This window comes from Dasypus novemcinctus, chromosome 14 (genome assembly GCF_030445035.2).
Source record: "Dasypus novemcinctus isolate mDasNov1 chromosome 14, mDasNov1.1.hap2, whole genome shotgun sequence".
Taxonomy (NCBI): domain Eukaryota; kingdom Metazoa; phylum Chordata; class Mammalia; order Cingulata; family Dasypodidae; genus Dasypus; species Dasypus novemcinctus.
The window spans coordinates 94,275,704-94,292,320 of NC_080686.1; the positions used below are offsets into that span (position 1 = coordinate 94,275,704).

At 43.7% G+C, this 16,617-nt stretch overlaps 1 protein-coding gene across 5 annotated transcripts in view; it reads right to left on the minus strand.

Moving 5' to 3' along the window:
- ADCY8 (adenylate cyclase 8) overlaps positions 1-16,617 on the minus strand; it is a 284,440-nt gene that overhangs the window by 151,850 nt on the left and 115,973 nt on the right. For all 5 annotated transcript variants that reach the window (XM_058276038.1, XM_058276042.2, XM_058276041.2 and 2 more), the window contains exons 3-4: positions 11,981-12,111; positions 4,490-4,601 (exon numbers count right to left, since the gene is read on the minus strand). In XM_058276038.1, the coding sequence (XP_058132021.1) occupies positions 4,490-4,601; positions 11,981-12,111 (243 nt within the window). The remainder of the gene's footprint in view (positions 1-4,489; positions 4,602-11,980; positions 12,112-16,617) is intronic.

A 16,617-nucleotide genomic window follows, 5' to 3' on the forward strand; every position in this document is an offset into this window, starting at 1 on the left:
ATGTACTCCACACTCCTTGTACCCTGGGGTGGCAAAACTCTCCCCCATGTGGGAACATCCACCTTCTTCAGCTGCTGGGGCAAACACACCCTCTCTATACACATGGGTGGGGCTCCTCTCTTGGTCAAAGGCTATGTCTTAATTCCAGATTTCAGCTTCCATGGTTTTCCTCTTGAAGTTGTTTCCCTTTCAATCTCTCCTTTCCATGTCCCTTTTATTCCAGGCTGACAGTGGCTTTGTTCACACAGCTCTCTCAAAAAGTCTGTTGGCTTAGAATGTTTGAAGCAGGGGTCCAAGCCGTCAGACAGTAAGACTTTCCACAAGTCTTTCATAGATAACTACATCTTCAATTCTGATTTACAAGTTCTAAGTTTAGTTATGTCCTCAAATGGGGCACTATCTTCTGGGGACTTGATTTCCACTGGCTTGGAATTTCCGGAATCAGTTTCTGTTTTCTTTGTGCCCAACAGGTCAGTCCTCAGCATATTTCTCTCATCTAACATTTTGCTGTAGGCTGCAAGGAGAAGCCAAGCTCCATTCTCCAGGTTTACTTTGGAAAGTTCTTCAGCTAAATGCCTAGGCTTGCCATTTTCAAATTCTTCCTTCCATAAAACATCAGGAGTTAATCTTGCTAAGTTCAACTTTAAAATATGGATCACCTTTCCTCCAGTTTCCAATAATAGTTTCATCTTTTACTTTTGAGGCATCATAAAAAGTCTCTTTAGCTTCCATATTGCTATCAATAGTCTCTTCAAAGTGATCCAGGCCTTTTCCATTAAGCATTTTACAATTTCTCCAAAAAATATCCCTTACTTGTTTATAAAACCATTCCAGCATTTTGGTAATTGCAAAAGCACTTCCCCACGCTTTGGTACCAAATTCTGTATTAGTCAGACAAAGGGGTGCTGATGCAAAATATCAGAAATCTGCTGGCTTTTATAAAGGGTATTTATTTGGGGTAGAAGCTTGCAGTTACCAGGCCCATAAAGCATAAATTACTTCCATCACCAAAGTCTATTGCCATATGTTGGGGTGGGGACTCAACGCCCTACTGACGTGGCCCAATCAAAGCCCTAATCATAATTTAATCATGCCCAAGTACAAAGCAGTTTACAAACATAATCAAATATCTACTTTTGGAATTCATAAACCATATCAAACTGCTACAGCTGGGTTATCTCCCATCTACAATATAATGAAAATCTGAAGGAAAATATCATGACAAGGCAACCAGAGAACCTTACAGAGCCACAGAACTTGGGTTCTAAAAGACATCATAAGAAAGTGCAAGTCTAATCCTCTTTTATACAGAAGTAGAATCTGTAACCCAGTTAGTTAGGTGACTTGCCTAAGGTTGAGGGCAGAAACCTTTTGAGTTGACTTTCTCATTCCAAGGTGAGTAGACTTGCTTTCACTGGCAGAGGTGCTCCAACTTTTCTTCAGATAGCTAATGTGTATAGAGCACTTCATAAGCGCCAACCTCTGTTCTAAGAGATGCTTTGCAATGATTGCTTCATTTATCCTTCATTACAATTAGGATAGGAAACTGAGGTTGAGAGAGGTCATCTGCCCAAGGTACATTCAAGGTGGTTCACATTTGAAGTCGCCAGGATTTCTCTCTTCCAGCTGGCCTCCTGGAACAGCATCACTTCTCTGATGTCTTGTGTTCTATCTCTAAGAACACCTGCAGCATCACATGACAGCTAAGGGCAAGCCCTGGTCTCACTCTCTCTAGGCTTGCGTCATGATCCCCTGCCTCCTGGTCGTTCTGGGCAGATTATTTTACTTCTCTGAGCCTCAGTCACTCATTCTGTCAATTGGGGATAACAATAGAACCTGCCTTATTGGGTTGTCCTGAGGACTAAATTAGGTCATCCAGCGAAAGTACCCAGCACAGTGCCAAACACATACCAGGCAGTTTATGAATGCCTGATGTTCTTATCAAAATTAATAATCATTTTTATTTTACTCCATAAAATATCTGTATTTATTTTGATGTTCATTTTTTTCTTTGAAATCTTTCTAAAAGATTCACACCCCAGAAGATGGACTATGGCTTCTTGCATGCACTGGTGCTTGGCGGTATATTTCCTCACTCTCCCTGACTGTGTTCTCTAATCCACGGTGAAAAGCCCCAGTTGCAGAACAAAGTCCACATTCCTTAAAACAATGCACCATTCCCCCCAAATTCTTCCTCTGTTCCTCTTCAAACTCGCTTCTCACAGCATTGCCCATGCTCTTTACGCTCTAGCAACCTTGAGCGCCTTACAGCTTTCTGAACAAGCAGCATGGTTTCATACTCCCCTACCTTTGCACCACGGCTCCAACTAGAAGGTACTTCTTTGCCTGGAAAGCTCCTGCTCTTCTCCCAAGACTCAGCTTGAATTGAATATGGCCCCTTCTCTGGATGCTGCCAGAACTCAGATTCCTAAGCACCTAATTGCTCCTTCCTTTGTCTACCAGGCTTCTGTATCTATCACACCATCCTGTAGTTATTTATAGGTGTGTCTTTCCCCCTTACCAGGTTGTGACTTCTGAGGACAGGGGATGGGTTTATCTTCCCAGAGCCTGGCATGGTGACTCAGGCATATACGTGCTCAATAAATGTTAAACAACTTGGATTAAACTTTACTCAGCAAGCCTTCCCCTGGGTCAGTGGGGCTTACTGTTTCAGTTCTCATTTGAGGGCCATTTTTATTCATCTTGACAACTTTGAGCAAAAATATCTAGAACCATAATAGGAAGTAGAAGAACAATCAATGTGTAGATGGCACTGACCACCAATGATGTAACAATAAAAATAAATACATAATTTCCTCCCCCAAATCCCCAGCCCTCCAAGTAAAACCAACCCTGCTTTAGGAGAAGACCTGAGTTTCTACCATTTTCTCTGCCCCAGGTCAATCTCCTCTTTAACAGTTGTCCAGTAGTTACAGATTAAAGTCCAGCTTCTGGCCTCACGTCTATCAATCACTAATTTGAATTTTTCCCACCAGCAATGCTGAATCCCTTCTGGTGTCTCAACACATGTGGAGTGAGTCTTTATTCTTGTTATCTTCTTTGGATAAAAAGACTTGTTCTGCTTTCTTCACATTAATTAGGGTATAATTTATAAAACATACAGTAAAATTCACCTTTTGGACAAGTGTGTATAGTCATGCAACTACCATAATCAAGATGGTTATATCATCCCCAAACCCCCCACCCCAGACTCCTTTGCAGTTAGTCCCCTCTCTCTAGCCCCAATGCCTGGCAACTACTTATCCGTTTTCTATTCCTATAATTTTGCCTTTGCTAGTATGTCTTATAAATGGAATTATAAATTATCTTGCCTTTTGTGTCTAGTTTCTTTCACTCAGCATGCCTTTGAGATTCACTGATGTTGCTGCGTGTATCTGTGGACCATATCTTTTTATTGCTGACTCATATTCTATTGCATTTGTTTGTCTAATTTTTAAGATTCAGCTTAAGAGGCACTTTCTCCAGGAAGTCTTTTCTGATCCAAGGGTTATGTGCTGCCTCCTCTGTGTTCCCATGCGCCCTAGACTTACCTTCATCATACCACATAACAAATTTTGCATCCGTTACCTATTTATGTCTCCCTGACTAGACTTAACTCCAGGAAAGGATAAAATGTGTTTTAGCCATTCTCTTATTCCCAACACATAGCACCATGCACAACACCTGGCTCAGGTGAAAAGTATAAATGGATCTCCCTTGGAGGGAGGAAACCTTAAAATAGGACCTGTTGATACTCCAGAAATGAACTCCCACTTGATAAGGTCTTATTTAATTCTCCCAACAGTTGGCAATAATATATATACTTTATGAATTAGGAAACTCGGTCACGTCTATTTGAACCCTAAATCCATTCTGAGACACAACAGGCAATGATATTCCTGTCTAACTCTATAGCTTTAGAATGAGGGATCTGTTTAATCCCTCTCCTTTAAGCTTTTCTCTAGTGTAGCTCTGATAAAGTCAGCTGAAAAATGAAGGTATGTCTTGGCCAAAACTAGAGTTCTTAAGTTAGGTCAAACAACATGGTGGTGGGAAGGTCTCGCAGATTACTGGTGCTTTAGAATAGGCAAATTTGTTCCAGATGGTCGAGGTTGGCCGGGCAACTGCAGCAGCCATCACTGAATGTCCGAGCACCGAGGGTGCCATGGGATGGCACCTGGCCACATGCGGGGCAGGGGAGGAGATTATGGGGGAGGGAAAAGCAGATCATCAAAATAAAGACTTTGGTTTGATTGACACTTGGCCAGCTGTCTCTCAACTTGGAAAATTAAACTGATAAACCTCCATCTGAGAACTGTAAATAACTAACATCAGCCTCAGAATGCATGAAGGTCAAGGGTCCAGGCCCTGGGATAGGATGGAGAATGGTAATGAGATTGATGAGGAAGGCTGGATCCTTCTCTCCCCTCATTCCACATGCAGCTCCTTGCTCCTGCAAAAGACTAGGAGGGAATTAAATTCAACTCACATGGGCCAGTCGATCAAATCTGGCAAAGAGCTCGTTGAGCATCCTGACCAGCTCCTGAGCTGACAAGGTCGTGGAGAGGTTGGTAAATCCTTTAACATCTGCAAAAAGAATACTAAACAACAGAAGGGGTGGGGAGGGGAGAAAGCATATTAATATTTTAGTCTAACTCAGGGGATACACCAACACCATCCAAACAGGCCAGCCCTCTCTGCGTCTGAGCTTTCAGCCCTCCCTGCCACGGGAGGCAGGAGGAACGTACAGTGGCTAAAACTAGCTCAGCAGAGAAAGAGCTCACAAAGGAGTTCAGGAAGGACAAGGGGACAACAGAAAGCCCTTCTTCCTGTGCAGGGGTGTAGAGTGTGGGTGATAACAAATAACGTGAAAGCGAATGTGTCACTAGGAACATACCAGATTATTGTGAAAAGCAAAATGAAACTTAATGAAGTATCTCTATATTTTCACAACAAATTGCCAGGCAGATGCCATGAACACAGAGCAAAATGGACACAGGGGAAAAAAGAAAACAAAACCAGACTAAAGTCCAATGTCATATACTCGACCCGAAATGGCAGGCAAATAGAACTAGGCATTTATAAAAAATTAGAGAAGAAATGTTTGCAAAGCTGGGAGGCTTCAGTAGCATAAGCAAGTATCATATCTAAAACTCATATTTACTAGGGATCTCAGTTATGTGAGATCTTATCTTATGCATATGGCTTGACATAAGGGAAGGGGAAAATTAGGCAAGGGGCAGTTCACAAATGCCAGCTCTAAAACCCAGGCACTGTATCAGCCATGTCCTTCTGGGCAGGTATTGTTCTCCCTGTTATGGAGAGGAGGAAACTGAGGCCCAGAGCCGGGCTGACTGGTCTGCTTACGTGGCCTGCACTGTGTGGCACTGCCCTACCCCATTTTATTACACCACCTCAGAGACTGATAGGAGAGCAGGGACCTCTCTGACATGAATGACTGACCCCCAAACAGGGCACAATATTTCAAAGACCCTCATGTTTTGTCATCTCTGGAACTGGGAACTAGCATCTTAGCAGTATGTCAAAGTGTTTGTTTCAGAAAATAATGGTGAGGCCTATAATCTGTGTATCTTAGTTTAATGACATATGTAATTGGTCAAAAGACATTTGGGAATATGTTGACTTACATTGGCCACCCTTTTATTCAGTGGTTCTTAACTTTGTCCCCATGGCAAACTCTTTTAAAAATCTGATGTAGGCTATGGATTCTTTCTCCTAAGAAATGCACAAGTGTTCAAAATTTTGTACCTAATTTCAAGGGATTTGTACTTCCCCCAAAGCCCATGCATGGAATCACTAAGCATCCTTAGACCCCAAGTTAAAGCAATACTTTGATTAGTTGATGCATTAACACTTTCAGCAAAATTTTTTTGCATATTCTATATGCTTAGGTAATTATTGTGCTAGGCAGTTAGATTAAATGAGAAATGAGACCAGGACCTGTCCTCAAGGTGCTTGGATTCTGGGGAGGGGAGCTGGGCAGTAACAGTGCAGGCTGATGACCTCTGTGACAGACCACACTGAAGGATATCCAGGCACAAGGGGATCAGAAGTTTCCCAGTGCAGCAAAGTCTCAACTGAGTCTGGAAGTACCTGTAGGATTTGATGGGCACACAGAGTAAAGGGAGCGTTTCTCTGACTGAGGAGGCCAGTACATATGAAAGTCTGGTGGGAGAGCATGCACGTGCATCAAAGCTCTCCAGGAATGGCAAGGGCAGCTGGTAAAAAAGGAGCATTCAGGATGGGACTTGGGAAGGGACTAGTTAGAAAGAGATGAGGTCCTGGAGGTAGGCAGGGGGGCTGTGAGGAAGAGACTGGGAAGGAAGGCTCACAAACACAGACTTTATACTGAAAACGAGGGTGAGCTAGTGAAGGGGCTTAAGCACGAGCATGATGCCATCAGAATTTTTTATTTAAAAAGCTCCCTCTGGCAGATTCAGTGCACTGCCATTGTCCTCTACAGCTTGTGCTAGCACAGCATATGGTCACATGCATAGAACTGACGTCAAATCCCAGCCACTTATGAATTCCGTGACCTTAGGTAACTTGCTGAACTTCTCTAAGGCTTTGATCTGAAAACTGGAGATAACCATGGTACTGACTGCCCTGGTGTGGAGCGAGTGTTCCACACAGTGACTGATACATGGTAAGTGCTCTGTGAGTGTGTGTGCTTATATCATGATTATTCTTTTAAAAATCATATATAATCAGAGTTGTGTTTGTGAGAGATGGAGAAAGAGAGATAGGAGACAGGTAGATAGATGGATGGATGGGTAGACAGACAGAACAGAAGTGGAAAAGAATGTGACCATTAATTGAATTAATTGTTGCTTGCAGCTTAAAGCATTTTGATGACACAATCTTGAAATATTAATAGCAGGAACACTTGCAGAGTATTTACTGTGGACTTGGTGCTGTTCTAAGACCTTCACATATACTCCTCATAGCAATCCATAAGGTAGGACCTATTACCTTTTTTTAATTTTACAGATAGGGAAACTGAGGCCTGAGTAACTTGTCTAGTCACAAAGAGCTACGATTTGAACTGGGTAGACTAGCTCTAGAATCTGTGCTCTTTATCACTAAACTGTGCTCCCTCGGAAGTAATGACTGTCATGGCCATGGAAGGTGGGACATGAGGGGGCCCTTAGATCATCTAGTCAAACCCACTCACTTTGTGTATTTATTTACCCATTCACTCAGCAACTATTAAAGTCCATCTGTCTAAGGCAAGGGGATTCATTCTTTTATTCATTCATTCAATGGCTTCTTAACTGAATGCCTACTACAAAGCAGGCACTGGAGATACAGCCTATTGAGAGAAGAAATGGATTCCCTGAGAGCTTAGGTCATAAAAGTTTCAGATATGCTCAGTGTTCCAGTATCATCAAATTTCTTGAGTCTTCTGAACTCATCATACCTTATGCACCAGCTCCCTGGCAGAGCTTTCTTTCCTTTTGCTACCTTTTAAAATTCTACCTGTCTTTCAAGACCCCACTCATATGTTAAGATTCTACCTGTGTATAGTCAACCATCCCCTTCTCTAGCTCTCCTCCCACCCTGTGCTCCTCTATTTATGGCTTGATAGCTCAGTCTGGAGTGGCTATGTGGGCACCATCTGTTAGCACTAGGAGAGGAAGAGAGTCACCTCTGTGCCCCAACCAGCCAGCCCACAGCAGTGTTCCTTACATGCTTCCTGAGCCGAATCAAGAGAAGTCTTCAGAATCATGTTTTTGTTCCTCCGAGTGTGGCTGGAGGAATACAGAATCTCAGGGCCCTCTGCCCCCCAGGCCCAACAAATCAGAATGTCCCTTTACCAAGAGCCTTAGGTTACCCGTATGTATTTTAAAGACTGAGCAGCGGCAGCTTAAATCCTAGTTGGATATTAAGGGTTTGTTGAATATAAGACTAGAAGCAGAATCCAGGGCCTTGGTTCTCACTGCAGCGTTCATTCAAACCAACCACAGGATCTGGGCTCAAGGTTGGGTCTTTGGATTCTTGGCAAAATCTTGTGTCACCTTCCAAGATGAATATACTTAAGATGTCTATTAATTTTCAGCTACAAGTTCATTGTATAGCTGTTTATTTGACTAAAAATAAATAATTTTACCTGATATTCACTTTGCAAAGAGAGCCCTCAAAGGAGGGTTTAGCCTTGTTCTAGTTCTTGCTGCGGGTTTCCGTGGGTGTGAACCCATCGTAAATAAGACCTCTTGAAGATGTTATTTTATTTACGATGTGGCCCAGATGAGTGAGGTTGGGCCTTGATCTGGATTACTGCAGGCCTTCATAGGCAGAAGAAATTCAGACATACAGAAAGAAAGTCACAGGGATGAGCCAGCCTCAGGAAGTCAACAGAACCAGGAGAAGAACGATGACGACATTGCTATGGGATGGGCAAGCCCCGGACCATAAGGAATGCTAGCCAGCCAGGCTACTGACCCCAAGAGGAAGCAAGCCTTTTAACCTCTAAACGCTGAGCCAATAAATTCCTATCAGTTAGCCCACCCATTGTGCGATATGTGTCTTAGTGTAGACTCTGCAACCAGCCCCTCTTGCATCTGGGTGGGGTGATGTGATCGGGGCTCACTGGTGGAATCTGAACAGAAGGGATGGCTGTCATTTCGGGGCAGAGGTAATTAAGAAGTGGCTGTGCCTTCTCCACTCTTTCCTCCCTACAAGCTAAATGTAGAGAACTTGGAGGCCACAAAATGCAGCAAGCCTGTGCGCCTCTGAATCACCCACTCACCAGGAAGATCAGCTGTGGACAGTCAAGTGAGTGGGGAATATGTTTTATTGAGTTAAAATCATTGAACTTAGGGGTTACTAACTAATATGAGAAAGATATTAAATACCTGGGAGAAAAGAGAAAAAAGAAATAGAATTGGGAAGGTGGAACTAGAAGACCAAATGGCTTCCAGTAAAGAAGGAAGGAATAGCCAGGATGATCTCCAGAATGAATCTGGTGAAAATGCAGGTTATAGCTGAAATAAACCCAATTTTTTTTTTGTCCATTTCAAACAACTCAGTTTTGGGATTGGGAAACTGAGGCCCAGAAAAATGAAATGACACAGACAAAGACTTGCTCATGGAGGAGGTTCTGAGATGAGAACCCTCCCCTACTTGCTCCCAGGCCACCTAGGCACACTATTTCCCCCAATTCAGGGCACCTCTTACCATGTCCGTTACTTAATAGGAGGCAATGAATTGTATGAAATATCATGAAGACTTAGTAATGCACAGCAGATTCTTTTTAGGAAAAGGGCACATTACCTGCTTAACCCAAAGCAACAGAAAAGAAAGAATTAAGTAAGTAGGTTGCCATGAAAACAGTAACAAAGTTGGAAATGAGTTTACAATGCTTCAAACATCCCAGTGGTTATTTTGCTTTGGGGGCTGGGGAAGGGGGGCATAGCAACTGGCCTGGCTTTGTCCTCAGACACCACTGGGGACACTCCTCCTCTGTCTTTTTCGTCTCTGTCTTATTTTAGCACCCAGAAGCCTTGCAGTGAGCAGGAGAGGCCCCTCAGCCCTATGTTGATTCCTTCCTCTCAATACCTCTAGGAGTTGTTGGCATCTCGCCACTGAGGCTTTTGTGAATAGGTGGGAGTGAGGGTGGGGAGGAGAGACCCGTGGATTATTCTCCCTTGGAAACAGCTCGCATCACCAAGGATGCAGAGAAATATAGAGCAGCAAGCCAACTTTTAATTTAGTGTGGTGTGAAATTCTGGAAAAGAGTCTGGAGCAAAATAACTCAGTTCCATGATTTAAAATAAATGGGTAGGGATGGGGTGGTGGGGAGAAGTACCTTTAGCTGTTCGTGACTAAGGAAAGCTCTGAAAATTGACAAGTGTAAAAAGCCACATATCTGAACTGGCCTTTATCATTAAGCTACGCTGCTGCCAGGGACGCCACATGGAAAGCCAACTCTCGTTCCCTGCAGGGACCACCCCTCTCTCGTCGCTTGTGCTGACCATTCTGCCCAGAGTTCAGTGCCTTTGTCCTTTTGACTTAGCTGAATCTATCTCAGGTAAAGGTTTCTCTACACTCCACTTCACCCCATTTCCTAACCCCCAGGTTTTCCTCTTTTCGTGATCCTTTAGCACTCTTTACCTCCCTTTATAGTAGAACTGCCCTCCACTGTATTATAATTAAGAGGTACTGCCTTGAATCTTTTGTTCTAGAAGTGATGTTGATGACATTATCTATGGGACCAGTTCTTAGATCTGAGGTGTATTTCCTATCGAGGTTGCTCTTTGATAAACTGAAGCACCTAAATCAATGTAGTTTATGGGGATTAAGTCTTGGATAAGATTCTGAGAATGAGCTCTCTTGATAGGCCTGCTAAAGGGCTGTGTTAGCATCACACTATCCACAGGACTTGGCTTTGAATGGAGGGTCCCTGGAGGTCTGATGTAGAATATCCAGAGATACTGGTAAGTGGGAAAATTGTTCTTTGCTCCTATTGGAGTTAGGAAGAAAGGAACCAAGTGTGGAGGTTTGTCATTTTCACAGTCTTTCAACATATGGACTTTTCCCCTATGTTTGGGAAATTTCTATTTTACGATAAATGGGAGGGTGGATAGGGGAAGAGAAATACAGCCTTCTACTTTATGAGCTGAAAATGCCATTTACTTGCTTTCCAGGCACTGCTAGCAAATGACTGGGCTTAGCCAATCAGGTGCACCTGCCCTGAGTTTTAAACTGAGATGCAAAGAAGCAGGAGGAGTAGCATAGCGTGGGCAAAGCAATACCCAGTTCCTGGGGGTTGCAAGGGGTCAATGCGGGGGTGGCATGCTGTGTCAGGGGCCAGGGGTTGGTAGCACAAACAACGGACTGTTAAGAGATGGTGACAGTAGTGTCCTCACTAGTGCTCTGGTTTGATTTTGGCTATGCGTTTGGTTCTGTAGCTTTGTTTCTTTCTGGCCATTCCTGAGTCTGGTTCTTTACCCTTCTCTGATTGTTCTGTGAGGTAGGACATAGTCTTTCAATACATTTCAACACAATTCAGAGTTCAATTCTTTTTTTTTTTGCAACGAAGAGACAGGTTTGTAAAAAACCTTGAGATTCCTGATACTCTACTGTAAGCTTAACTCGGCCTGATTTTTTGTATATATCGTCACTCACATAATCTACATAACCCCCTGCAAAGTGGCTATTAACATGCCCATTTTACAGAGAAGGATCCTGACGTTCAGAAAAGTAAAATACCCAAGATCATCCACCAGGAAGAAGCATTACTGGGATTCTAAAGCTGTTCTGCCTCATTACAGAGCCCGCCCTCTGATTTTCCATATATCAGGCTGTCTAGAACAGTGCTCAACACTTTGAGTACACTGATGGATAGATGGACAGATGTACCAATGGATGGATGGACAGATGGAAGGAAAGAAGGAAGGAAGGAAGGGAGGAAGGAAGGAAGGGAGGAAGGGAGGAAGGGAGGAAGGGAGGAAGGGAGGAAGGAAGGACTGATGGAGGGAAGGAAGAATGGATATAAAGAGACAGATAGATGAATTGGTGGGTGGATGGATGGATGGATGGGTGGGTGGAGGACAATGGATATATGTTTGCAAAGTAAAAGACAGTATTCCGTTTTTATTAAGGGAGGAGACCTATGTGATCACCCCTGAGGCCTTTAGGTCAAATTCTGGGAGAATGTTTCCAATCACATTCTAAAAGCCTTTTGCCTTTTCCAATCAAAATGTGAAAACAGACAAGTCTACTGCAGGAAGCCAGGCAGTAAGTCAACTGGGAAATATAATTTCATTCCTCCGGCATTCTTCTCTAGCCTCATTTTGGAAAAGTCAAGCTTGCTAATGAATAATCACTAATGAATGAACTGATCAACCAGATGAAAAAAAGTATCAACATTCGGGTAGACAGAAATTTGGGTGGCAAGAGGAGTAGCCTGGCACTTCCGGATAATGCAGAGAATGGACTGGAGGGTCACTTTCCTCACCTGACATTCTCATAGCGGTGGATGTAGATCCGATGGAACTGGTGCTGCAGGTGCTCATCTTCCACATTGGTCATGTCATTGATCATTTCCAAGACAACAAACCGGGGCAGCACGGACAGCACAAGCCGCTCCTGGAATGGAACAATAGAGAAGGATAATCTTGTTAGGCTGATCAGTGGCACTCAGATTGGTGGGTGAAGGGTGTAGAACTCATGAGGCTGAACCTCTTGAAGAATGGCTAACTCCAACCATTGTATGAACATCACAAGTATTTACTGAGTTCTTATTTGCCAGGCACTGTGCTTGGTGTTTGGTACATAGCGGTGAGAGCAAAATGGATGTTTTTCTTACCAGAATGGAGCTTACCTTTGAACAGAGAAGACAGACATTGAAAATTACACACGTAAAGTGTGATGATATTATCTCATAATCTGTAGCAAATGTTCCATAATGGTGTGGTGTGTTGGAGAAAGGGGAATTCTACAGATGTGCATGATTGTTTTGAAAGTTCACAACTTCTGTAATAAAAATGTATTTTAAAAAATGAGAAAAAAATACATACCCAAGCACAACTATACACATTTACAAAATGTGGTAAGTACCATGCAAGAATAGGTCATGATGAGTGGGTATGATGGCTGATGACATGATTCACATCAGGGATTAGGAATGGCCTCTCTATGGAATTGGTAATTGCAGTGGTGACCTGAAAGTGTGGAATACCTGAGTAGCACAAGAAGAAGAGAGCTCCAGGAAGAGGAAATAGCAAGTGCAAATGCCCAGAGGTGAGAAAGAGCATTGGTGCGTCTAAAGATAAGTGATCAAGAGGTAGGGTGACATGAGGTGAGGTTGGAGGTGCACGCAGATCATAAGGCCAGTGTAAGATATTTGCATGTAATTCCAACAGCATCTGGAAGCCACTAAGTGGCACTAAACAGAGGAGTGACATAAACTGACTTACATTTTGAAAGATCACTCTGAGTGCAATTTGGAGAATGAATGTTGGGGAGGGTTTCAAGGGTAAAGGCAGAGAGATCATTTGGGAAGCTCCACAGTAGAAGAGGAAAAAGATGATGGAGGAGATAAGATCCATACGTTAGCAACCAGCTGCTGAAGGCAGGAGATAAACAAGCCATAACCAAGGTGATGGTTAGGTTTGGAGTTTGGTTGCCTGGGAGCAAGTGCTACCATTTAAAGGAACATGGAACAGAGGAAAGAAACCAGACTTCATAGGCACTAACTTTGTATCAAAGAAGGGAGGAAGTAAGATACATAAAGCCTGAAGGTAGGGCCCCAGAGACACATGTGGCCCAAAGGTAGGGACCGAACACTGGACGCAATAATATACTTTCCATGTGATCACAGTGGTAGATAATAGCAAAGAAACTTCAACCAGCAAGATGAACTAAGTCCTAAGAAGACTCTGTCACAGAAACTAAACTAGGCAAAACCTAACAGCTATGATGTGGAACTGAGTTTAAAACAGGTGTATTCTGATCAACTCAGTTTCTCCTGTCTCCATAGTTATTTATGGCTGTTAAGCATTTTCACCTTCCATTCTTTCATTTCCTCCTCACAAAATCCTAGAAGAATGTAAAAAATGATTGTCTTCATTTAGTGGGCAGACTGAGACTAGGAGATGAAATAACTTGCACAATCTGGAGAGTTACTATTCTTTTACCATTCCTTTACCATTCTGCAACGGGGATCTTGATGAGAGGGGAAAACTGGATCTTGTCTCATCACTTAGTTGTGTAGCATTAGGCAAGCTACTTCATCTCTCTGTACTTTGTTTCCCTCTACTTCGCAGGGCTGCTGTGAGAATTCCTTGAAACAAACGCGAGGGCTGGGCATTATTTCCCCCACCCTCCTCTCTCCTCTCCTGACTCTGCTGCTGCCAGGAACTTTATTAAAGAAGTGCCCACTGAGCATGACGAAGCCTTCCTCCTCAATCCAAAGCAGTCCCAGCCTGGGGACCCTGTGGGCAGTGCTTATTGCAAATGCTCCACATAATATCCATTTCATGCCCAAGAGTGCTACTTGCTAACTTCCCGGCTAGTTGTGGCCCTGTTCACACAATCGCTGGCGGGCTGGAGAAGGCAGTAATCATGGCTTGGAGGGCCTGAGTGCTCAGGTGGAGGCTGGAGAGGCTCAGTTAAGATGCCACCTGTGCTGGTTGGCCCATCACAGGAGGAACACAGAGCTGGGAACGTGGTGTGGGACACAAGGTCCACTCACACACTCTGGCTGCCCAGCACGGTGGTTTTGGAACTTCATAAAAGAGCAGCTGCTCCGACCCCATCCAGGTGCCCTGAACGGGATTTTGGGAGCAGGAGGTCAGGCAGAATGTTTTAAAGCCTGCAGGAGTTTGGGGTACAGGGCAAACACTCTGAGGCCCATTATGTCACTTAACATATACTATAACTCTACAAAGCAGAAATCTGCAGAAAAAAATATAAACACAGTTTTACAGTAGTTTAAGTAAATTATCCATGTTCACCTAGGTTGTAAATGGCAAAGAACTTAAACTAAATTTTCCTGACTTGCAAAACACTGCTCTATTACACCAGCTCCACCTCCTATTAAACGTAGCCTAATCACCTCTTACCTGAAAATAACTATAAATTAAGGCACTGTGTGGGATGTTCCTATAACGGGGCAAACAGTATGCAATGAGGGTTCAGGGAAGAAAGGGTCATATTCACTAAAATATGTGGGGAAGGAGCTCCCAAAAGAGGGTCCTTGAAACATTAGAAATTAAAAAAAATTTTTTTCATTCATTTTTACATTACTCATTCATTTTTTTTTCAACACATATTTCTTGAGAATATATGTCAGCTTGGTTCTGGGCATAGAAGACACACAGGGAGTAAGGCAGACAAGGTCCCCACTGTTCTGGAGATTCCACTCTAGAGGGAGTGCTATGCAGGTGGAGACTAAAGCACCCTGGATATCACACAAGGATATGCACTTTTACTAGCTGCCATTTATGTGGCTCTGAAAGCACCCACAGGGGCTAGGCATGGTGTTAGGGGCTCTTCAAGCATAATCTCATGTAATATTCAGAATAACTCTGTGGCAGGGGTAACTCATTCTGGTTTGACAAATGAGAACACCAAGGCTCAGAGAGGTAAAGGAACTTTCCAAGATCACACAGCAAGGAAGGGCCAGGGTCTGGTCTGCCAGACTCAAAGCCAGTTAGAAGCCTCCCCTCACCTTATCAGAGTAATTTATTCCTGAAAAACTCCCTCAAAGTCTAATTCTCAGAAGTTGAAAATGTAATAACCACTGAAATGAAAGGTGTGCCATTTTGTCTATAGGTAAATAAAGCATACGTGTGATGCTCAGTGATTTCTTATTTGAGCCCTTAAAAACAACCAAAAGTCAAACACAGTAATACAACTAAAAGTAATCAATGAAAATATGCATGTGACGCTAGGAATTATTGCTGCCATATATTTTGCAAACTAAAAAGCATTCTGTGAGAAATTCAGGAACTTGACAGCTAGAAATGATCGCACGGTAAGTCTCCTTTTATGGAACTCGGCTCCTGAGACACACAGGCTCTGCACTGGATCTCTTGACAGGAAGAAAGTTCTCAGAAGCAGAGAGAGGGTTATTAACTGCCCATTGTCTGGAGTTCAGCTCATGGAACCAGCACGGGCGTGTCTTGGAGCGGTGAGGAACTCGGCAGCACTGCCTGGCTAGCCCTTGTTCATCCTCCTCGCCCAACACTCTTCAGGGGCCTGTAAGGCTGAGACAGTCCTGCCCATCAGTGTCCCTGACTGACACATCTTTGAATTTTAGGGCCAATCTCATTCCCGTGGTGATGGGGATTAGATACTCCAACCAACATCATGTTCCTTTGTGCAGATATTTCTCATAGCATTCCTGGGACTTTGAAACTATATGTACCCCAGAAAATTATGTCCTTAAAGTTAATCCATTGCTGTGGGCATCAGCCCATTGTAAGAAGGATCTTTTCTTTTCTTTCTTTTTTTTTTTAAGATTTATTTTATTCTCTCCCCTTCCTGAGCCCTCCTCCCCCATTGTCTGCTCTCTTGTGTCCATTCGCTGTGTGTTCTTCTGTGTCTGTTTGCATTCTCCGTGGCACCGGGAATCTGTGTCTCTTTTTGTTGCATCATCTTGCTGCATCAGCTCTCCGTGTGTGCGGCGCCACTCCTGGGCAGGCTGTGCTTTTCACTTGGGGCAGCTCTCCTTGAGGACACACTCCTCGCGTGTGGGGCTTCCCTACGCGGGGGGCATCCCTGAGTGGCATGGCACTCCTTGCATGCGGCGGCACTGCGTGTGGGCCAGCTCACCACATGGGCCGGGAGGCCCTGGGTTCAAACACTGGACCTCCTATATGGTAGGTGGATGCTCTATCAGTTGAGCCACATCTGCTTCCCAAGAAGGATCTTTTGATGAGGCTACTCATTTAAGGTATGACCCACCTCGCTCAGAATGGGTCTTAATCTTCTTACTGGAGTCCTTTATAAATGGGATGAATATGCAGAGGGAGAGGCACAGAAAGAGAGAGAGAAAGCCATGGAAGCAAGAAGCTGAAAGCAATGAAACTTGGAAGAGAAGGTGAAACCAGCAGATGCCACCACGTGCCTTGCCATGTGTCAAAGGAG